Here is a 24,519-nt window from a genome sequence, read left to right on the forward strand (position 1 = left end):
AGGGTATAACATGGCTAGCAGTTGAAGCTAGATAAATTCAGGCTGATAAGGTGCAAACTGAATGGTAATTTACCACAGGTCATGATGGATTCTCCACCACTCACTTTTTAATCAAGATTGGATTTTTTTCCCCCCTAAAAGCTCTGCTCTAGGAATTTTGGGACCATTCTTTGGCCTATGTAATACAGGTCAGATGAGATGATCACAATGCTCCCTTCTGGCCTGGGAATCTGTGAGAACTGTGGCTCTTACCACATGCTGTAATATTGACCATACTAAAAGTATTTGGACACATGTTTAACCATGAATCATCTACTTTTTTTTTTTAAACTGAAAAATTCCCCCTGTATAAGACAAACATGGACATCACTTGGTGCCTTTGAAGACCCCTCCCCTCCCCCAAGCTATATTCTAATCCAAAATTTCACTTAAAAGCAAAGAGCTCCGTTTACCACTGTCTTTGGATGAAGAGTCAGAAGCAAGAAAGCACTAAGGCTCCATGACCATGAAGTGATTTGGCAGATAAAAATCCTTTATTTGTAGATTTAGGATAAGGATAATATGAAGTTAACTAGTAATCCTACTGAAGCTGCTTAAGTTAATGGCTAGGACTATTCATAAAGGAGAGCAGATAATTTAATCTAAACTCATATCTTCCTCTTCATCTTTCTTTTCCTTTGATTCTCCCTCCTTTTGGTCTGACTTGACATTGTTCTGCATTGCTTTAGCAAATGCTTCTACATCTGAAAAGTAAAGAAACATTAGTTAGGTTAGCTTTGCACCAAGAACAAAATTCATAATCATAAATTAGACTGAAGTGAAAATACAGGTCATTTAGCAGAGGAAACAGGATGGAAAGTTTGCTTGTATGTTTAGGTTTAACATGCAGATACGCTGACAATCAATGGAACTTTACTGAGCTTGATACTTTACATATACACCCACTGGTCATAACAGATTTACCATACCAACATTTCCAGGCTTACAGAGCTGATAACAGGCCCTCCCACTGTCAGAGGCACCAAGAATTACTGGTAACTTGATTTACTGCAGTAGTGCCTTCAATTAAATATTCCCACTAGAAAAGCATTACCAGCTGAGTGACTGCTACAGGAAAAATATTTCTAAGGGTACGTCTATACTACCTGGCGGATCGGCGGGTCGTGTTCGATGCATCGGGGATCGATTTATCACGTCTCGTCTGGATGCGATAAATGGATCCCTGAATCGACACCCATACTCCACCTCGGCAGGAGGAGTAAGCGTAGTCAACAGGGGAGCCGTGGCAGTCGACTCGCTGCCGTGAGGACGGCCAGGTAAGTTGAACTAAGATCGCGTAGCTGAAGTTGCGCATCTTAGTTCAAACCCCACCCGCTAGTGTAGCCCAGGCCTAAGTCCTAAATGTCACTGCAAGCTCTGCTGCATAAGTCTAGCACAGCCTTTTCTAGAGTGCTCTCTCAGACTGGCATCTCAGGCAAGAAAGCAGCCTCGAAGCTACTTGGGCATCAATACTGTGCAATCTTAGATGAATAGAAGCCATCTCAGAAGAGACTGAACACACACACCACATTTAGACTGTTATGAACAGGAGTTTGGTGATTTTATTTACTAAGTAAATTTTTCAAAAGAGCCCAAAAGCTCTTAATCCCCTTGACATTCAATGAGTTTAGGCACTTGAATGATTTTTGAAAACATTACCCAGCATCTATTCCCATGACAGATTCAGACCCTGCATTCAGTCATTTACAGGGCAACAATTATGTAAATCCATGTTCTTTCAAGAGAAAAAAAAATACTTACCACCTTTATTTGCTGCATCTACTGCCTCAGCTGGTAAGCCAAACTGACTCATTAGTGGGCCAAGTTGTCCTGAAGCTAAAGCAGCACTGAACATGCTCAATGCCTGTGAAATAGAGTCAAACACCACCAAATAAAATTTTGATTTCGTTTCTGCAATACCGAGTGGCTACTTCGAATAAATTCTTCTTCATCTTGGTTTTGACATGGAAATGGTTCTCTACGCAATAGACTATGCTGACCACTCCAGATCTATTGAGAGCAGGTCTCACTTAAATAAAGGAACACCTACTGTGGAGCAGGCTTTAAAACGTCACTCCTCCGGCCCCTGGTTCTTGGTGTACTGTACTCTAAGGCACGGGTGGGCAAACTTTTTGGCCCAAGGGCCACATCACGATTGCGCAACTATATGGAGGGCCAGGTAGGGAAGGCTGTGCCTCCCCAAACAGCCTGGTCCCCGCCCCCTGACTGCCCCCCTCAGAACCTCCAACCCATCCAACTCCCCCTGCTCTTTGTCCCCTGACCGCCCCCTCCCGGGACCCCTGCCCTCTATCCAATCCCCCTACTCCCTGTCCCCTGACTGCCCCAACCCCTATCCACACCCCTGCTCCCTGACAGCCCCCACCCCCCAGACTCCCACCCTCTGCTCCTTGTCCCTGACCGCCCCTCCTCAGACCCCCTGCCCCTAGCTGCCCTCCCCTTGAGATCCCACCCCCTTATCCAACCCCCCCCCGCTCCCTGTCCCTTGACTGCCCTCCTGACCCCTATATCCACATCCCCGCCCCGACTCCCATTCCCAACCCCCCCTGTTCCCTATCCCCTGACAGCCCCCCCAGAATCTCTACCCCATCCAACCTCCCCTTCCTCCCTGACTGCTCCCCAGAACCCCTGCTCCCTTACCAGCAGCAGGAGCTTGCAGCCGCGACACATGGCCAGAGCCAGCTGCACTCCCCCACACTGTCCAGTGGGAGCGGCAGGCCAGAGTGCGGCGGCAAGGCTGCGGGGGAGGGGGTGACAAGGACTAGACTCCCCAGCCGGGCGCTCGGGGGCCGGGCGGAACGGACCCGCGGGCCGTAGTTAGCCCACATCTGTGCTGAGGCCTGGTCTGCACACACATGGTGTTAATTTAAACCAATTTAGTTAAACCACAGAATATGTGCACTGACTTTTAACTCAATTTAAACAGTGCAAACTAAACTGCTCTAAATCAGGTTTAAATGATATCAAACTGTACCCACACAGGGGTTTGTAGCAATTTTTAACACAGATTTGTTAAACCTGTGCAACTTCTGTCTTCAGACATGCCCAAAGAGGAAGTGTGCAGTAAGAAAATCTCTTCCCTGACAACTTAAACTTCAAGTGACTGGACATCTGCTAGCTTTAAGGAGGTTGCCTACCAGCTCTCCGATGAAGGGAGGTCCTGAGATTGCAGTCATGAATACTGTCCTGAGAGATTTCATTACAAAGAGAAGGGGGAAGCCCAGATCAAGGAAGAGAGGGGTCTTTAGACCATATGTGGGACTATGCCACTGCCATGGAAAAGTGAGCTCTTAGCATTTACTGAGAGTCCATCAATGGGGGAAAAGCACAGAGACAAATAGGCTTTGGCCACATGTGTAGCTATTTTATGCACACAAAAAATATATCGTATGTCTAAAGAGAGATTTGATTCTAACACTTCCATAAAAACCAACAGATGCCCAGTATTTGTTAGCTGCATGAAGCACAGGGAATTGAAATAGTTTCTTAGGGCTGGTCTACACTGAAAAGATAGCTGGGTTGACTTATGTTGCTCAGGGCTGTGAAAAACCCACATCCTTGAGTACCACAGTTAAACTGGCCTAATCCCCCAGTGTAGACAGCGCTAGGTCAATGGAAGAATGTGTCATTGTGCCATCTACCTGCTGAAACTGGGGAGATGTCAGAGTGTTCTGAATCTCTTCTGCTGTCTGCGGCAGTGACTCCCCAGATGGAAGATAAGGCAGCAACCGCTCTTGAACTTCAGCATTTGCCAGAATGGGAGCCATGATCTCAGGAGTCAGCACACTGGCCAAGTCAACTAGGATAGAACGCAGCTTTGTTAGACTAAACACAAAGCAAACTGGTTTACTTTAACTAGAGCCACTAGTGCTTGGAGTGAATACGGAGATGTGACCCTCCACTGATTTCAGGGCACTCTCTGGGGCAGTCACAAGTACGTCACTTATCCAAAGTAGGTTAGGGTTCAACAGAAAGGCTTCCAAACCAATTTGAAATAATACAGGACAGTAAAATAGCTTTAAGGCACCTATGGTATCCAACAGTGTCTGGTCAGAGTACTGTTACCTTGTTGTCCTCCGGCTCCAGCTGGCACATTCATAGTGGCTAAAATGTTCTGAAGGTCACTCAACTGAATGGGTTGAGTTGGGCTTGTTGCTGTGCTGGTTCCATTGCCCGAACTTGGTGCAGGGCTGGGACTAGTTGTAGATGCAGATGCAGCCACAGGAGCAGATGGGGCTGGCGTTACACGTGTAGAGGAAGTAGTGGAAGATGGAGTTACAGCAGCTGATTGGCTGCGAGAACTAGAAGTGTAATTAATATAATTAACTTACTGCAGAAGCAGTTACTTCGCACTTTTATAAGCAGCTTCCAACCAACTTTGGCACCCCTGTGTGCATATATTACCCCCATTTTAAGGGGCAAGAAAGAGTCCTGATTCCCACTGTTCTCTTCTATTCACTAGACCAGTGGTTTTCAAACTGCAGGTCACGACCCAGTATTGGGTTGCAGAATGTAAGGCACTGGATCGCGGCAGGTCTAGTCAGCGCCGTCAACTAGGCCACTAAAAGTCCCGTTGTCAGTGCTGCCCGGCTAAGGTAGGTTAGCCCCTACCTGTTCTCACACTGCACTGAGCCCCACAAGCAGCGGCCAGCAGCAGGCCCGGCTCCTAGGCGGGGGGAAGGGGAGTGCCACAGGGCTCCACGCACTGCCCCCGCCCGGAGCACTAGCTCCACACTCCCATTGGCCAGTTCCCGAGAGCCATGCAGAGCCGCTTGCACGCCTCCGCCTAGGAGCCGGACCTGCTGCTGGCCGCTTCTGGGGCACTGTGCGGTCCGCGGTGTCAGGACAGGCAGGAAGCCTACCTTAGCAACCCCATCTGCGCTGCTGACCGGGAGCCGCCCGAGGTAAGCCTGTGCCTCGGCCTCATGCCCCAGCCCTGAGGCTCCCCCACCCAAACCCAGAGCTCCTTCCTGCACTCAAACCCCTCATCCCTGGCCCCAGCCCAGAGCCCTGACTCTCTCCCACACCCCGACCCACTGCCCCAGCCCTGAACCCCTCCCATACCCCAAACCCCTCATCCCCAGCTCCATTGAGTCGTGTGCATCAACAATTTTCTTCAACTGGGTCACAAGAAAAAAAAAAAAAAAAAGTTTGAAAACCACAATACTAGACCCCAGTTCAGTGGAACAATCACACTAAGAAGAACTACACAAATGGGTGTCTGTAGATCTTACCTTGATGATGAGCTGCTGGTTGGGGGTCCCCCACTTCCCAATAAGCTGGCCAGGCCAGGCCCTGTCAGTGCACCAAGTCCACCTTCCATAAATGATGGAAAGACATCGGTTTAGAAACTATTTTATGTTCATTCCCTTTATAAAGATAAAGCTATTCAGGTTTGACTCAACTGCACTTACAGACAACATTTTTTTTGCGGTCTTTATGAAAATGCAGGTATTTTTCATTTTCTAATTTTAAACCCCATTAGAATAATCCCTGTCCAAAACTGCTCAACTCTTAGCTATATCAAGGGATGAACTGGCCTTGGTTTGTATAATACAAACAAAAGCCCCTCACACAGCAAAACCCTTTCATCCAAGAAAATGGGTGTGTCCCCCCTATAGCCCTGCATTCCCTTCAGTTTCAACTCTAATGCAGGCATGCAGCACTAGACAGACAGCTCTGTGGTCAAACACTCTACAGGCAGAGCAAAATCAAGTAGGATGGTCCACTGCTTCCAGCAGAAAACACAGCAAGGCATTAATGCATGGCAAAAGGCCAAGAAAATGATGAGGTAAGTGTCTTGTACACAAGAATTTACGATCAACGAATCCTCCACCGTTTCTAGTCACAGCTTCTCTAAACTGGCAGCAGGAACAATCTACACAGAAGTAGAGGGTGGTTTAAAAGAGCTTTCAGTGATTTCTCCTTTTGATTCTTCTCCCGAACCACATGATAGCCACTTGCTCCATTTAGTACATATTCCCCCTGCAGCTGCTTCTTATTCCAGGTCTAACTGCTGTATGCCTGTCCATATGACCATCTGCATTCTGTTGTCCAGTCTTCCCATCTATTTATTATTTTGTCTTTGAGAAAGGGACTGCCTTCTTACATGAAGGAAACGTCATTCAAATCAGTAAGAAAATAAGTCAGTGTAAGGTCAGTTTTAACCCAGGAGGAAAAACACCCTTATGGCATAAAGATATGAAAGTATTTTACCAAGTCCTCCTAAGCCCGTTGGTCCGATCAGCTGCATGAGCTGGTTATGGCTCATATTTCCCAGAAGGCTTTGCAAGCCACCCTCACCTAAAAACAAACACATTCTGAAATACAACATTCATATTTTTCACAACACTCTGGCTCAAGCAGCAGGAGATTAATTGACATATGCTGCAAGGAGAAACTGTTTCAAGTATTTACTATTTTAAAATGGTAAAAAAAAAAAAAAAAAGCACTTAGCTTTAGAAAAAGGGAGGACTCCAGAAAACCTAACAGATACAACCAAGAGGAGTTTCTTCTTGCAGACTCATTTTTCAGCCTGCTCCTTCCTACTGTAGCAAAATAAATTGTGTTGCTAAGAGTGTTTCTGCATTTCTAGTATAAGCCTTCTCCCCAGGTCACCCTCCAAAATCAGCAGGGATTTGGTTCCTAGAAAATTGCAAAGTGTGTATAAAAAAAAAACCTCTCAAACTAAGGAGAAGAGAATAGACTATACCTCCTAATGCTGACAGCTCATGGCCTCCACTTCCACTCCCACCCAAAGCACCAGGTATTGGAGGATTGTTGAGATACTCATTCACTTTACGGCAGTGCTCCTCATCTTTATCAGTCTTCGGTTCCTGTAAGAGAGTTGTTTTTAAGCCTCCAAGCATCTTCAAAACAGATTAGACCCCTGTCTAGCCCCTCCTTGAGTATTCCTCACACGTCTTGAAACAAAGGAATTCTAAATGTTACCGTTTACTTGTCACGAACCTGCATCCAGAAGAAAAGTCGCTTTGATCCTGCCTTGAACTTCAGCACATACACACGACCAGTAGTACACTGAGGTACCCTCTTAAATTCACAGTCATCAGGAAAGATAATCAAGTCCTGGAAAAGAGAGAGGTGGATTTAAAAAAAAATAAAATAATAATAATAATAATAATGAACTTGGATACTTCTTTGCCTACTCCTCACACAAACATCTCTCTATGCCGTCTTCCACGTTGCCCCTTACACCAGATGTGTACTTCCAAAGCCCATTTGTAAAGCCACTACCTGTCTTACTCAAATCTCTTCTTACAGACACTTTCACTGGGGTTCACAATACAGAGTACAAAAGAGCCATTACAAAACTCTTAAGACTGAAATAATGAAGTTATACTCACATCTTCAACATTGCCAGAAGTCCTGTCCTTCCAACAAAAATGAATGAGGGAATCATCAGTTTGCTGGATATAAACAAGGCCTTTTCGTTTATCTGGAGTTACAGTACTGCCTTTTAGAGACATCTTTCCTGCCCGAAATTCCACCAAATATTTGCTGGATGAGCCGCGGGAGCCTGGCACCAGGCTTGGAAACAATGCACCTGAAGACATCCTGAAAAGAGACAATGGACTAGAAATTATGACTATATAAATATCCCATCGTTTCTCTCTGCTCCTAGATTTCATTAGAACCTCAACCAAGAACTAACTCCACAAGAAAAAGTTGTCCACTGTTTCTAGAATTTGCAATGCACTGCCGAAGAGCTGACATGTTAACAAATCCCTAGCAATTATTTGGAAGAGGCTCTAACCTTCCCAACTCCATTACTCTCATGGCACTGATCCATTAAGATATTCAAAATGAAAATGACTTCTTCCTGAAACTCATTCTTTGATTCTAAGAAAGATGACACAGGCCAGACCAATTCTGTATGAGTCAGAGTACTACTGTAATTGACCCTCTCTTTCAAATATTTCTAACACACTTATCACTATAGTATCCAAGGTAATAATTGGCACAATAACTTCCATGGCAAAAAGCCTTCACAACTATACATTTGGTTTCAAAATAGCCGGATATATCGTGCAGCGCATTCCACAAGTGCTACATTGCTTGATGCAGCCTACAAAGCTACTCAGAAAAACATGTAGAGAAGTTAAAAGATTAGACTGTGATAAACCCACAGGAAGACCTTGTCACACTGGCAAGCAGACAACTTTGTATTTGCTTCTGAGAAGCAGGGGTCATTGTTTGAACCAGTCATTCCACTGCTTGTCCCAAGTTTAAGTGCTGTTAGCGTTTGCACAGAAGTTTGCATAGAACTTTACATCTTCAAAGTTACTTTAAAAATTCTCATATCATCCACAAACTAAGAAACCATCTTCATTTTACAGAGGCACATATACACAAAGAGAGGTCTGTGACTGCTCTCAGGTTGAATATTGAAGTAATCAGTAGAAGCAGGAACAGAAAACAGGAATCCCAACTCCCTCTCAGATGCACTAGAGGCCAAGCTGCCTGCTATACACTGCATATGCATTCAGGAAATAGGGCAGTGATCTTGAGCTATGTTTACCCAGGAGGCAGTGCCTATGTAGGACAGCTTTGGAAAGAAATTTGATGCAATTCACTCCACGTGAATCATGTGACAGCAGGCCTGAAGTCTGCCCAAATCTCCAGACTGCCTGAAACAGCACCACCCCAATTCATCTCCAGGGCTAGGGCCTGAACTTCATGAGGACAACTTAGGAAAGAGAGGGTCAGCTGGGGACAGAAGCCTGGGCTGGGACTCAGGAGATCTGGCCCTATTTCCAGCTCGGCCACTGGCCTGATGGGCGACCCTGGGTAAGTCCCTTCATCTCCCGGGGCCTCAGTTTCCGGGCCTGTACGACAGGGCTGATGCTGACCTGCTGCTGACGGGAGCCCGGGGTTAGCCGGAGCGCTACTTGACATGAGGGAAGGGCACCAGGTCTACAGCTAATCCGCCCCACTACGGAGTCAGGCGGCTGGACGCGCCAGCGCCACCGCATCGGCCGCTGCGCGACGCCCAGAGCGGCCGAGTCACTCCCGAGGGGGCCGCAGGCCTGCGCTCGCGGGGCGGCCCACAGGCCGTTCCCGGGGCAGCGCGGCGGCCCGACCGGCGGCCGCGGGGCCGGACTCCTAGCTGCGGGGCGGGCGGGCAGCAGCAGGGCCGGACTCCCAGCCGCGGGAGGGAGCCGGGGTTACAGCTCAGCCGAGGGAAACGCGCCAGGCCCCGCAGCCCGGGGGCGCCTCGCCCGGACCAGAGCGCTGCACCCGCCCAACGGCCTTTCCTCGCGGCGGCGCGACCCCGGCCCGGGCCCGTCCCCGGCTCTCTAGCCCGAGCCGCCCCCCAGCGTGCGGTTCGTACCCAGCCGAGTCCCCGCACTTACCTGCCGCCTTTCCTCAGTCACCTCACAGGTAGCTCTTCCGGCTCCGAGTCCCCCGAGGAAACCTACCGGCACCGCCCTCCTCCCCGCCAGCCATTGGCGCCGGCCTTCTCCGACGGGCTCTGATGCTCTTCCCATTGGCCGGCTCGTATGTCACTCAACGCCAGCCGGACCGACATGCACCGCGCCGGCCTCGCAAGGTTCGGTGGAGAGCGAGCTCCCCCGCCTGCTCTGGCTATTGTGCTGTGTCATGACGGCCGAACCACCCACAAGCGATGGGGGGAGGCCATTGCGACCAACGGGACTGTGGAGCAGCTCATCTGTCCCTGCGGGGGGGGGGGGCGGAGCACATCAGCGCCTAATATGGAACTGATACTTGTGGAGCGGCCTATTCACAGCGGGGTCTGGGGGCGCGGCCCCTAGTGACGCCCAATGGAACAGCCTGGAGCGGTCTATCAATCCTAAGGCGTGCGGGGAGGAGCAGCCCCTACTGGCACCGAATGGAACTGAGTGTGGAGTGGTTCATCTGCCCTGGGGGTGGGGGGAGGGGGAAGAACAGCTCCTAATAGCACCCAAGAGAAGTGTCTGTGGAGCGGCCCACTCACCCCTGCGGGGTTGGCGGAGCCCCTCAATGGGACTGCTTGGAGCAGCCCATCCATCCGGGGTGCAGGGAGGAGCAGCCCCTGGTGCCTGTGGAGTGGCCCATCTGCCCTGGGGGACATGTGGAGCAGCTTGTGCCAGGCCGTCTTGCAGTGCCCAGCTCCCCTGGAGGCCAGGCGGGAGCGCGGGTCACCCCCCTGGGACCCACCATGGGACGCTGCTGCCTTCACCTCCAGGCCTGGAGCCTCACCACCGGGGGGCAGGTCCCTCCCCAGGGGCAGGGGGTGCAGAGCCCAGCCACCAGCTGCCCCGGGGAGGAGCAGGCCCATTGCCATGCACTGCCAAGGCTGGGATACGAGATGCGCGTGGCGCACTAGTTCCTACCCAGGATCGCCCGCAAGGAGGGCAGATGCTCTGGCCACGATGGAGGCTCCGCCATGAGCAATGGAGTGCTCCAGCATAGCGGGAGCAAGCTCAGGCCCAGCACAACGGGCCCCCGGGCATCAACCAAGGGCCTTGACGTGGTGGCCTAGCCCAAGGACTACTTAGATTGTAAACGCTTTGGGCCTAGCACTGTGAGGCCTTGGGGCCTGGAGGCATTATCACAGTACAACCACTACCTACTGAGCAACATTTATTAAAAGAAAACACACAGGCACTTTGGACCAAGTCCCATGTCTTCCTCCATCCCTTTGGTTTATCTTTGTGTCCGTTAGAGGTAGGGATCCTAGGTTTTTTGGCATAAAGGAACGTTTTATGCAGAAACTGCATCATTTGCTAACAGAACACAGCCCTTCTACATTACGCCTGCAGACCCTGCCCAACATGGACTTGTGGCAAGGGAAGACATTACAGTGCAGGCAGTTCTGGGAGCGGTCAACACTGTTAATAGAACAAGAGAACACAGAATAAACTAGGCAATATTTGTTCCACTGCAGGAAAGCAGAAGTCTGAGGAAGGGCGTGAAGAATCTCACCCAATGGGAGTGAGCAATCTGATTCCTGTTTTACTCCACCTCAAGGCTAAGTGCAGTTAAGCATTCTGACCAAGACGAAGCATGAGGTCCAGCTATCACTATTGATCAGCATTTTTTTTTAAAGTACTATATAAATACCTAGAGACACAAGGTGGGTGAGGTGATGTTTTTATTTAATACCTCATCTATTGATCTCCTTTCCATTTCCTTCACTGGATCTTCCCATGCTCCCCAAGTATTTAAATGCTTATCCTCTCCTTCAGAGCATTTCTCCATAAAAAGGTACTTTGGCTTCATGAAATTCTGACCCTCCGTTTAAAAACAATTGAGCCAAACTGATTGAGAGGAGAATTTAAACAAAACAATATGAATACAAATTGAGAGTTTTAAGAATATTTTGGTTCTGGAGGTAGGGGACCTGTAACAATATGAAATCACAAAGCAGGATCATTCATTTTTTTAAAAACTAGTCCTGGTTAAGAGACATGAAAGCAGCAATAAAATAAGTGGAAAGGGAGAAAGTGATTGCAGTTTCATGATTGCTAACTTATAGTCATTGTTCCCAATTGATAAGGGAAGCTAAAGATATTGAAATCTATAGGCAATAGATGCAAAGATAGTAAGGAATTTTCTTACTAGTTCAGGAATAAGAAAAACATAGCATAGTATAGATCTGTTAACTGACAATTTTACTGTCCCTGTCTAGTATGATATACAAAAGGCAGAAGTGTAAAATATTTCTGTTCTGTATTTGGAAAGAAGCTAGATGTTTGCATGCAGTTTATAGTGATTAAATGCTTTCTACTCCAAAGTAGTTTGGGGGATGTTAATCAGTCCTGCAGATAAACATTAAACAATAGTAGTTACTGCTAATATTCTGCCAATATTTTTAAAAGGGTAAACAGGACTACTTGCTTACTTATAGACTTGTTAACCTGACAGATCCCAGGCAAAAAACCACAAAAAGGCTGATCCAGGACAGTTTTTAAAAGGGTAGCAGCATAATCAGTGACATTCTTCATTGTTTTATTGAACATAGATCTCAAACTTTATTTTTTATGAGAGGATACATTTGCTTTGTAAAGGCAATTGTGACATATTAGACTTTTGTAAAACATTTGATTTAGTCACTGGCATGTCATTTTGATTAAAAGTTAGCATAAAAAAAATCAATGTAGCACATTAAGTGGATTTTAAACCCAGATCAACCTTAAAGTAATTGTAAATAGGCAGTCAGCACTGGGGGAGGGAGACAGGGGTTTCTAGTGGACTCCTGCAGTGATCTGTTCTTGATTCAGCTTGTGAGAGCTACCATTTCTCCTGTCAAAGAATCCACTTAACCCAGCTGAGAGCTCAGTGAACAATACAAGGTAGCATGGGTTTGTGAAGTGGCTATGTGATACAAACAGTAGCTGTAATCAAGAGAAGAATGCAGACTTGAATCAAAGATGATGCAGTTGGAAACTCTTCCAGTGGGACAGTGCAGTTCCCTGCCCAGAGAAGTTCTCTGCTACCTCCTCGGCTGAGACATAGTCAGTCTTGCCCCCAGACAGATTTCAGGCATATCCTCAGCATATAAAACTATAGAAGAAAACAAGCAATTTACTAGGCAATAATTCTTGAGACAATGTCACACTGCAAGTCAATTGCTTGCACTAAATCAAGATTTTTTTTTGCTGACAGGAAAACATTTCAGACTCCTAAAAAAATATTTAATACCAAACATTGCATGTCTTCTTCAAAATGACCTTTATTCAGATTTACAGTTTAACATTTATGTCCACAAATCTGTACAGACTTCTCTGAAAAGCTAAATATGATTGATTGTTATAGATGGGTACTGACTGTTATTAAATATTATAAAAATAAATCCATTTCACTAAATCATTTTTATTATTTGATATTTTCATGCAACATGGATAAGGCAAACACACAGTGTGTAAATATTTAATCAATAGGAATACAGCAATTGAGTAAGGCAAAAGAAAAGCAGCTTCATAAAAGTATAATCAAAGTGGACTGGAATTCTGGGTATAAGCAAGTTTTAATTTTTTCATGCTACAAAACATACCAAAAATGAATTTTCTATGATAGAACCATTTAGATTTACATAAATTTAAATATTGCTTTATTATACAATTGACCCAAACTACAGGTGTGTTTTCAGAGAGGCAAAGTTACAGTATATTATCAAATTATGTAGTGTTTAGTCCACACACTAAACAAACATGTTTATTTGTAACATTAAGATACATTGCGTACAGTGAACATGAGCGATAAGGACTACATTTATGAGGAAATACATCAGGCATATGTACTGTACAGATGGTTACAAATACAAACCATTTTATCACAGACTATTAGTATGTAAAAATTAGTGATCCGAAGTCTTTTATAACCATTTTAGGATTTAGGAAAAATCCTTGAAAAGTAAAACAAAACAACCCCCCCACCCCAAGATTGCGAAGTGTTGAGGCAGAAGAAAATATACCTCACAGCCTTCACCTTTTAATTTGAGAATTTTAAACTGTGTTCAAATGGGTCACCATTGCTAATTTCTGTGGTTTTTCTATTTAATTTGGAGTATAATTCCCCTCTCTATATAATCTGGGCCCCAGAAATTACAGGGGTTCAATATCCCAAACAGTTGTCACAAATCTACAGTATGGTGTATCCTCAAAATGACCAACCTAGATGCTATGCAGTGGCTATTAACTTAGAGTTTCACTTGTGTTGGAATGTAACATTTTATCAAAAGATTAATTTACCTTTTACTAAGAGTTCCATACTGTCCCCTCCACTTAGTGTTTGGGTTTTTTAAAACATGTAATGGTAGGACTTCCATTGTGGGGAACAACATTCAAAACATATCTGATAGACCCACATCCTTTTTTAGGGGGTTGGGGAAAGGAATCCTGTTTGAGTTTAAAAAAAAATAAAATAAAATTAAAAAAAAGTTTAAATAACTAATTTGTTCTTTTTCAGATCATTTCTTCCTACAGTAGTTTTCAGTATATTTGTGATATCTACATTTTTGACATCTCCGTTTTTACTAGCAACAGCCTGATGTCAAAGAATTGAGTCCACTGCATGTTCAAGCAGAAGAAAAGCTGTGTTTGTAGGGATGAAAATTCTAATTCAAATCATATGTCTCCAGAAAGTATCAAGGTAGATACAAAGGAAAATGATCAGCCAAGATAATGTGTAAACTTTTCCTCCCCACAAAAATAGTTGCTCTATTGAGAAAGTCACACTTCAAACATCATTTACACCATGTATAGGCCTGAAGTGTGTTTAGCATCTATTGTGGTTTCCTTTAAAAAAAAAAAAAATCTATGTAGATGTATGAACACATACCAACATACAGTTATTTTACATACAGTCAGTGTTTAATCAAGTTATAAAAGTGACATTCTTTTAAAAAGGTGCAAAGTTTAGTTTATGTGTTTTAAGAAGTAAAACTACATAGGTGAGTTTTTCATTTAAAGAGACATTAATATTTTTCACTGAGACACAAATAATCAAAATGTAACATTAGGTATCAGATGGCTAGTGAAATGAACGCTAACCATCAGTAGTGAGGAAATGTTTTGTAAATACTTTGGATACAGCCTTAATAAGCCAACAAAACAGACAAAGATAGAATTCACTTGGAATTTTTAGGAAAATTAACATGCCATGGGGGGGAAAAAAGTAGAAGTTGTTGGACTTTGATTTAAAATTAGGAAAAATGCCAAAGTAACAGATCTATGCAATGTAGACAATAGTAATGGGTGACGTTTTTCTGGAGTTTATGCTATAAAGACTGATACAATGGAGTTTGGATTAAGTGTGCCTCTATAGCCTTTTTCAAATAAAAAACGGATTTTTGCCTAATGGAAATATTTTTAGACCTACTGAACTTAAGCTGTGATTCAAAATTAAAAGATTTCCCACCTGTACATCTTATTTATAAATAGGATTTTTAAAAATCAATCATATTACTATAGCATTTTTTCATTCTGGTGACTTTCTATTTATATGCATGTGTATTAAAGCAGCATTGTTAACAATGAACAAACTTAAGTATTTAGCTTAAACAAGTTTTATTCATGAAACATTACAAAAATGGCTTAAAACTTGAATCCCTTCACGGTTTTCACTGATAGCTGAGTACAGTGCTCCTTATGTTAAGATCTACTTGCAAGAAAACTGAAGGGGCTTAAAGTATGTGAAATATTAATCTTTTAGGTTTAATTTTACAAAAAAGCTGATCGGAAGAAGTTTAAGTTGTCCATATGCATTAGTTATGCCTTATAAAAATCAGAATTGCCAATGTACTTAAATCAGGAGTGAATATTTTCTTCTCTAGCACACCAATCTAAACAATATCATCAAGACTAGCCTGCATGTCCAAGAGACTTCAAGGTCAACAAAGTTGATTGCTGACGACAGGATACAGTGACATGAATTTATTTCAGAGTTGTGCCTTTATTGCCTTGAACCTTCACAGCTTACCTTCTTCACTGGAAAAATGAACAAAATGTAACAAATATCAAATCTTCCATCTTTGGGTGCCTAATTTCACATAAAAGAAATATGTTTCTCTTGGATTTTGTTTATTTTTCATTTTTCTTCTAGCTGGTAAATGCACTTCAAAACCTAATCTTTGGATGACATCACAAGTACACATCCTCAAATGCATTTGGAAATCAGACTGATTCTTTCATGAATACTCAAAGAAATGCTGGTGTTTAATATCAGCAATCTCTGAATGACTGTAAACTTATCAGCAACGTAGCCAGTTTCTATTGGTTACTAAACTGAGAGCTTTCATAAAAGAATGAGCAACTATTAAAATTGGTTTAATTTCTAAACCTAATTGTTTAAGCCCCCTCCCATTCTCAGAAATGTACCACTTTGACAATTAACTCCATACATTTATAGATACCGTCAACTGATTTGTAGTGCAAATCGTTCCAACATTTCTATGCCAACAAAAATAAATCTATTTTCTGACTGCAAGTGGTTACAGAGATTATACCTAATACCAGTTTTAAAATAACTTTAGTTACGCCACTTAGCTTTAAATGGATTGGGGTTTTGTTTTTTGTGTTTTTTTTTTTTTAAACAACATACAACCAGATGTTACCAGTAATGCTTCAGAACATGCACAAAAAACAAAATAAAACTAAAAACAAATAAGACCATCTGTGGATATATACTGAGTGCTTCCAAAGAAAAGTCAGTCTAGAAGCATAAATAGTGCTTAAGCTGCTTAAATTAGTGCTGGAGTCCCAAGCCTCCTAGTGGCAAGCAATATCCAATATCTTTATCTTACGCTGGAACCACAACTTCTATGTTTCTACAAATCTCTCTGAAGCTTTCTGTATATTAAGAGTAACATTTGACTTTAGAAAAGCAGATGTTTGTTAATGCACCCTTCCCATCCCCCAACGCACAAGGTTTTATGTAGTTATCATCATAGGTATATAGTTTAAGTAATGCTCACAGTGCCCAAAGACAGAGACAATTCAGAGTAGCAGTTTTGCAAACTGCAGTAAGCCTAACATTCTGTGTTTTGTTGGGTTTTTTTCCAAGCCTTTGAATTACTGAATTGTACTGAGATAGACCGGAGCTCCAATCTCTTCAGCTCTGCTTACCATTTGAAAACGTCACATACATCTCTTTACAGGGAATGCCGACTCTGCCCGATTTGATCATGTTTGTACCATACTAATTTACCATTGTTCCACGTTCTGGATAGTTAGATTCTTTAATGCTGCACTAAGTGAAGTAACAAGGATATCACTGCTATTTTTTCTCTGTTATATAATTAAAAGGGTGCTGTAAACTCTATTGGCTACAGCATACCTTTGGATAAAGAGAAAAAAAGACAACTGATGTCCCTTTTAAAACTTAGTGAAAACATGATGATTTCAGATGAAAGCTTTATGGAAAGAATGTAACAGCATTTAAATATTTGGCCATCAAAATCAGTGACAAATCCTTGACTGGTGAATGATACAATTTTCATTAAAATTTACTTTAGAAAAGCTGTTTTTTGCTATTAACAAAACCAGAATAACTGGCATAGATTGAAATTTAACAACTAGATGTCCAGATGAGATGGAGTGATGGGTTCAGAGATTTCAATATATATCTGGACAGTCTGAGAAATTTCTATCAAAGTATCCGCCTGAATATAACCAGTCTGAAGTTCCAGTGTATGGGTTATTGCCTTGATGAAACCATCTGTGAAAAGCAAATGAAGTGGGTAAGGAAACATGTATTAAAGGGAAAACAATTTTTTGCTTCTTTTACAAACAAGTGTAAAAAGGCACCTGAATTTCTCAATCTAACCTATTCTTTCCCATTAGCTATTTGGCGGGGGGAGGGGAAGAAATCTAGTTCTTAAGTTATGTTTATCAAAGACTTTTCTCCATCCTTGTTTATATACCCCTTTCTTCTTGACCTTATAGTCCTGGTTTTATCATTCCTGTCCCAGTTCATCAAAGGGAAAAATCTAAACATCAACATTCTTTATATTTTAAATTGCCAACTCAGTTTTTGGCATAAAATATTCTTCCTCTTTTAAGAGTTTCCACACACAAGAAAAACAGTTCTGTTCTGTATAGCTGCATTTTGTACAGCATATCAGTAGAAGCTCAAGTTTAAGCTGTTCTGTGTATTAATTGGTAGCAATAGTTGAAATCAATTGTATGTTCTCTAGAACAGGGATTCTCAACCTGTGGTGTGCAGAACCCAGGGGGTCCGCAGACTATGTCTAAGGGGTCCACCAAAGGTTGCCGTTACCATAGAACAGTGGTTTTCAACCTCTGGTCCAAGATTTCTGAAAGGGTCCTGTAGTGGGGCGGCTGCCCCACTCCATGAGAAGAAGGCCTGGGACAGGCCAGAGAGGCTGTGCAGACCAGCAGCCAATCAGCAAAGGCCTGTGGAGAGCCAATCAGGGCAAAGAAAAGAGGCAGCCAATCAGGGCCCTATATAAAGGCTGCCTAGCAAAGGAGAGGGCAGTCTCTCCCTGACTAGCAAGGGAGGAGGACTGGCTCCTGAGGCAAGGAGGTAACACCTTGGACAGAGCAGTGCAGGTTCGGGGGAGCAGAGGAGAACTCTGGCCCATTACCTGCCAGGCTGCGGCCCCTGACTAGAAGGGCCGAGAAGGTGCAAGGGGCCCAAGGGGAAGCAGCCCAGGGAAAATAGTCAGACAAGAGGGGAGAGAAGGAGGGCAGAGAGGCTGTTGCTAGAGGGTCCCTGGGTTGGGACCCTGAGTAGCGAGTGGGCCTGGGTCCCCCCGCTCCCTCCTTGCACTGCACCTGGCCACAGAGTAGTGTGGCCAAGACAGACTACAACTTGCCCTGAGGTGAGGGGCTAGACTTTGGGGTTGTGGTTGGCCACTGAGGCAGGTGCAAGTCGAAAGACTGTTTCCCCCGCCCCCCCCCCCCCGAAGGGGGTGAGAATGGAGAAGTGGGTGCTGCCGGAGGGCAGTGTCCTGAAGTGAACACGGCCAAGTGGGGAGCAAGGCAGTTCCCAAATCAGCAGAGCAGACAACGGGCGAGACACCACATGCAAAGGGCGCTAATTCCCGGAGCAACCAACAGGAGGTGCCAGCAGTGGTGAGTCCTGACCCGGTTACAGGTCCCCACTGCCATTTGAAATTTTTTAGGGGTCTGCAAATGAACAGAGGTTGAAAACCACAGCTCTAGAAGAGATTTTCAAAGGTATGAATGGGAATTAGACACCATTTCCCACTGAGTTTCAATGGGAGTTGGGTGCTTAACTGCTCTTTCTACCTTTGAGAATCTCCTCCTGTTGCTTCAGAATTTAATTTTATCTGCTTACTACAAAAAAAACAAAAAACAAAAAATCAAAAAAGTGCAAGAATAGCCTGGTTTCTTTTTCCGGTGTGCCTGTAAGGCAAGATTGTGAATCAGACCAATATAACAACAGATGCACTGTATTTCAAGATGCTTCTATTTTTTGTGTGTTTTATTACTGAACAAGAACAAAATGGTGCTGCACTATCCAATAGTTAGGTAAATCATTTTCCAATCTAAAAAGGAATACCTTTCCACAACTAAGGCTTGATTACACAAAAAAGTAGAGCTGCTACTCTAAGACTTGATTGTGGGTTAACAGCAGGAAAAGTAAATACCACCCAAATCTTTCAGTGCTTATGCCTGTTACTACACTGAAACATGCCTAAATGGGAATAACCATAATCCAAATGTTCCTTTTCTTCCTTACACAGATGTATTCTTAACCTTCATTATCAGTTTCATTTCTGTTCCCAAGGATGCCACAGCGTCACCGTGTGACCTTCAGCAAGTTACTTCACCTCTCTGAGCCCTACTTACCCCACCTTTGTAAAGAACTTTAAAGTTACCTAGGGATGAAAACTGCTTTAGAATTTTAAAGTATTGTATTAGTATTTTTTGGCATTTGGTTATTTTAGGAGATGACTATTTGGGTTACATGTTCTTTACAGCAATTTGTTTCCCAGTAACAATCTCCACCATTGGGTGATATGTGTTGGACACCATTTGGTTGGCCCCGTCTATCCTTGGGATGGCTGGGTTTTTTTGGTGCTGGCAGTACTACACAGGGAAATATCCACTGAACGCCACCTTCCACAAGAATCTCCCTCTCTTAAAACAACTCCTTTGGGATACTCCCAAGGTTTTATTCATCCTGTAGTAAAAAGGCCAACCCCAGTAGGCAAAAGACTTTGGTACTCCCGTGGTGTTCTTGGGACAAGTTTAAGCCTCAACTTATTTACAGCAGTATGGGTACTTTGGGATGAAATAATCTACAATTTTGACTTCATGTTGCATTTTTCAAATGTTCTTTCCCCACAAGGGCTTTAAGTGACACTATAAATTGTTCTGTAGTGCAAAGAGGAATCAAACAGTAAAAACCAAACCATTCGCTAACCTTAACTACATGCCCAACTTTCTTCCCCTCCTCTAATAGTTACCTTGTCCTCCATTCCACTTCATCTTTTGCACGTTCTTTACGAGCGGCTCTTTGTTTCTCTTCTAGTCTCTCTTTTTCTTTGCTAGCCAGGTCTAACAAACATTTAAATAGGAACTGGTTACATTGCAAAATAAAGACAAAAAGAACAAAACCTGGGAAAGGCTGGAGAGAAATAAAATTGAATTCACTTTAAGCACAGGAAAGCATTTGTTGTACACATTCTCCTTAAACCAAAACAGTCACCTCTGACCCCTTCTAGGCAGCAGCACACCAGAGGAGTGGATGATCCAACAAACATACTGGGAATCCTAAACTTGGTATTTCATGTGTCAGAAACACTGTACTGGATGGGGTAAGGACTCAAACTGGATACAGCCAGAAGCAGTACAGGATGCATTCTTGTTATTCCACCCTACATATTTTTCCAAGCAAACAAGAATCTTTCTGACCAGTTTCCCAGTATGTGCTTCCAACTGTGCTGTAACACAGGATATCTGTATTCAGAATCTACCTTGGCCTCCTACACTGCCAGACTCTGCTGGCAAGAACAGTCATGTACACTGTTCTGGAGGGAGTAACATTCACAATCATTCACGCTGTGGTGATAAAAACAAAGTTACCCTGGAAATACAATTATCGCCCAGAATTAAGAGGTGGGTAAAAACCTTAGGACAGCCACCTCACCCCAAACCAGTTATCTTCCATATTCCCTAAGGTCAGAGGAGGGGAGGGCTGTAAAGAGAAAGAATTAACAAATACCAGATCTCTAGCAAATACACATACCCAGCTCTCCATTTTCCATGCCTCTGATATCTGGACGTAGACGACAATCAGTGGGAGCTAAAACTGCTTCCATGCCCGTTTCCAGCTCATTGAGACTCACAGCAAAACTGGTGAAATTGTACATCTTAAGACAGAATAAAGATAATACATATATAGTAAAGTGTTTTTTGTTTTTTTTTTTAATCACAGTAAGTGACATTTGATTCCCTTTCCTGGGCTGTCACAATGTGATTTTCAAAAGCACTTATTGAACCAAATCTGCTCTCACTGACTGTAGTAAGAGCAGGGTTGGCTAATGCTGAGCACTTTTGAAATTGCCACCTTTAATTGTGCTGTGGACTCAGGCAAATAAAAACATCGTACTGCAGTGATTGAAGAGTCCTTGCTACAGAGGATCAAGAAAGCTTGTTGCTCATAGCTCAGAATCAGAGAACCTATCTCAAGGTTATCATTTTTATAATTTATTGAAAAGGACACACAAAACAGACACACTCTCTAAAAGAAACTTGCCTATTTTTCCCTCATATCAAAGGATGATTTTCTGGGCGTTTTTCAAATCTACCTATAAGTAGGGCCCTACCAAATTCACGGCCATGAAAAACGTGTCACAGGCCATGAAATCTGGTCTTTTGTATGCTTTTACCATATACTACAGGGATTTCATGGGGGAGACCAGTGTTTCTCAAATTGGGAGTCCTGGCCCAGAAGGGAATTGCAGGGAGGGTCACAATTATTTTAGGGGGGCCATGGTATTGCCACCCTTACTTCTGCACTGCCTTCAGAGCTGGGTGGCAGCTGTTGGCCGGGCGCCCAGCTCTGAAGGCAGCACCCCACCAGCAGCAGCGCAGAAGTAAGGGCGGCAATACCATATCATGCCACCCCTACTTCAGCGCTGCTGCCTTCAGATCTAGGCGGCCAGAGTGGCGGCTGCTGCTGACTGAGGGCCCAGCTTTGCAGGCAGCAGCGCAAAAGTAAGAGTAACAGTACCACAACCCTCCCTACTAACCTTGCAACCCCCATCCCCACAACTCCTTTTTGAGTCAGGATTCCTACAATGACAACACCGTGAAATTTCAGGTTTAAATAGGTGAAATCATGAAACTTAAAATTTTTAAAATCCTATGACCGTGAAATTAACAATAATGGACCGTGAATTGGGTGGGGCCCTACCTATAAGAATACCATGTACCTAAGATGAATTACCCTTGTCCATTACGATAACGTTCTTGGAAAAGCCACCATGACCAGAGAGTTCTAATTTATTGAACTAGTCACCTGTGATGAGTTTGGTGGTCTAGAATTTATCCTCCAAAGTAGCTTACTGCCTGGTATGACTTGCACAGTCTCTTGGATCTCTGGCATATCATCGGCCTCATCATTCCCAGCATCTTCGCTCTGAAACAAAAACACAATAGTGGAACAGAGAGAAATTACATACAGCTCTTCTGCCTAGCGTTCTCTGGAGAGGACATTAAAAATTCTATCAAATTCAAGACCTTCCATTATCTCACCCCACCTGTATCTCTGCTCTCCTTTCCTCCTCATTTATGCTCTTCTTCATCCTCCATACTGCCCCTTCATCTCCTCCTACTCAACTTCATGCCTTCTTCCACGCTACCTACTATGCTTGGAACAGCACCTATTTTCTATCTAGCAAAAGCACCTTCTGTCATCAGCATTCATGTCTTCCAGAAATCTTTTCTTTCTTGTTTACTTCACCCTCCCTTTTCTCAACCCATATCCTATTTTTCCTGTCTTCGACTATTAGCTCTTCTGCTGTGGTAATGCATCCATACCTATATCCACACTACACACCACTTTTGGCAGCACGTAAGGTATGCGTAGGTACAGGCCACAGTGAAAAGCAAGCTGCCTTCACACTATGGCGTGTAGCTACATGCATCAGTGAAAGGCGCTAGTACGGGGGTGGGGGGCAAGGAGGCAGCAGAGAAAAGCTTCAGCAGCTACCAACTTCCAGAACCTTTTGCTGCAGCAAGGAAAACTCTGGCAGCAGGGAAGCAGCCGCTGCCACAGTTCTTCCCTGCCGTGGGGAAAGGCTCCATCAGCAGGGTGTTGGCAGAGCCCTTCCTCGCACAAGAGTCTCTTCCCACAACAGGGAGACAGAAGGACACTATATGACTGAAAACAGCAGTGTAGACAGGAAGACATGGCCTGGGCAAATAGAGAGCACGTACTTGGGTACAAACCCACAACCTCAGGCAGGTTTGTACTCTATTTACCTAAGCCAGGCTTCACCATCTACACTGCTATTTAAACCCACGCAGGCAGGCGGAGTACATAGTCTACTGCGCAGTGTAGACATAGCCTTACGCTGTTATGTAAAGTGCTGCATACATTGGGAGCACTAGGTAAGCAATAAGTCATAAGACATCTGTACTTCTGAGTCTTGTGTAGTCACATACCAGATTCTGAGGGTTGGTTAGCAAGCTGGTATGCTAATGTTCCTTACGCCTCTGTGAAGCACACCAAGCACAATTTCAAGAGTCAAACATTTTAGATCCTCTGACTACTTCTTTCTTTACCTAAATCAAGCCATCATTTTAAACCAGGACTCATGCCTAATACAGTGCAATACTGGTTCTTTCTGCCATCTATGCTGGCTGCCTAGAGGTCATTAAAGATTTCATGATGCTTTTAAAAAAAAGATTGAGAACTTTTCCAGGATTCTAACCAACATTCCCACTCTCCATAGAAGACAGACAGGTGCTGTTGAGGTGCATATAGCTGTTGCATTTGCCTACACAGTCACTGCACTACCAGTCTAAAACTGATTGAAGGGGTCCCATCATCTCTTACACTCTACAAAGAGGTGGTAAAAAAAAAAAATGAATACCTTATTCCAACAGAATTAAGGAACCTAGTTTCAGATATTCTAGGAACAAAATGTAACAATTCCTCTCAGGATGAGATTAGAGAGATTGAAAAAGAACCAGGCTTCATGAAGTGTAAAATGCAGCGGGGAAAAAAAAATTCATAGTCTAAAGTGAAGCCAGCCCATCAGTTTTTCAATCATTAAAACACAGGGTGTATTGTATGTGCTGCTTGTGCATAAGCCCTACCATATCAGGTAGCTCGATGGCTCCCTAAACAGAAGGCATGAAACCCAACAGTGACAATCCTTAAAGGATCCTTTCCTTTGGAGAAGGTGACATTGCATGGAATTTTGTTTCATTACCATAAATAATATGTTTTAATTTTTTTTAAAAGCAAGAGTAAAATACAGAAAGACGGGCTGTTTCCTCTTTCCTTTGTCCAGGTATTTTATTTTTTTCCATTTAGAATTGGAAATGGTATGATTGCAGGTTTCAGGAAACCACCAATCAGACAGACCTCATCTGCTGGCCAAATTGGCATTAAAATATTCTACTGCCTTATAACAACAACATGAGAGAGGAGGTAAGTTTGTGCTGTCAGAGGTAGTGCCATTATTTCAGTATCAAACACTCCAAAATTGTAAACAGAGGAAATGCAAGAAGTATTTTAGAATCATTACAGTGAGCTTTGGCACTACTACTTAATGCTTTACTCTCAAGACATACAGAGGAAAAAGACATTCAGGAATGGTATTATAAATTTTCACCCATTTTAAAAACTGTATGCAAGTCTCACAAGCCACCAGCAACAGTCAACCAAAAATTTAGAGCCAAGAAGAATCTGGCTACAAAAATGTAATATTGCATCACTGCATCTTTCACACAATAAGAGTGAAATTCACACTCCCAGGGTGAAGCCTGAATA

At 43.6% G+C, this 24,519-nt stretch overlaps 2 protein-coding genes across 5 annotated transcripts in view; both read right to left on the bottom strand.

The window, feature by feature from the left end:
* Positions 1-511: 511 nt before the first annotated feature.
* ADRM1 (adhesion regulating molecule 1) lies at positions 512-9,585 on the bottom strand. The gene is made up of 10 exons (XM_034786596.1): positions 9,432-9,585; positions 7,422-7,632; positions 7,027-7,143; positions 6,770-6,893; positions 6,274-6,360; positions 5,292-5,373; positions 4,123-4,358; positions 3,699-3,856; positions 1,801-1,903; positions 512-743 (listed from the first exon to the last, which is right to left on the bottom strand). Exons 2-10 carry the CDS (start codon positions 7,629-7,631, stop codon positions 637-639), a joined length of 1,224 nt encoding a protein of 407 aa, XP_034642487.1. The 5' UTR covers position 7,632; positions 9,432-9,585; the 3' UTR covers positions 512-636.
* A 3,151-nt stretch (positions 9,586-12,736) lies between these two features.
* The window catches only part of OSBPL2 (oxysterol binding protein like 2), a 55,754-nt gene continuing 43,971 nt past the window's right edge, over positions 12,737-24,519 (bottom strand). For all 4 annotated transcript variants that reach the window (XM_034786594.1, XM_034786595.1, XM_034786592.1 and 1 more), the window contains 4 exons: positions 22,036-22,155; positions 20,761-20,884; positions 19,979-20,069; positions 12,737-17,238 (listed from right to left, as the gene is read on the bottom strand). In XM_034786594.1, the coding sequence (XP_034642485.1) occupies positions 17,136-17,238; positions 19,979-20,069; positions 20,761-20,884; positions 22,036-22,155 (438 nt within the window). In that variant the 3' untranslated portion in view covers positions 12,737-17,135. The remainder of the gene's footprint in view (positions 17,239-19,978; positions 20,070-20,760; positions 20,885-22,035; positions 22,156-24,519) is intronic.

Source organism: Trachemys scripta, chromosome 12, assembly GCF_013100865.1.
Source record: "Trachemys scripta elegans isolate TJP31775 chromosome 12, CAS_Tse_1.0, whole genome shotgun sequence".
Lineage (NCBI taxonomy): Eukaryota > Metazoa > Chordata > Testudines > Emydidae > Trachemys > Trachemys scripta.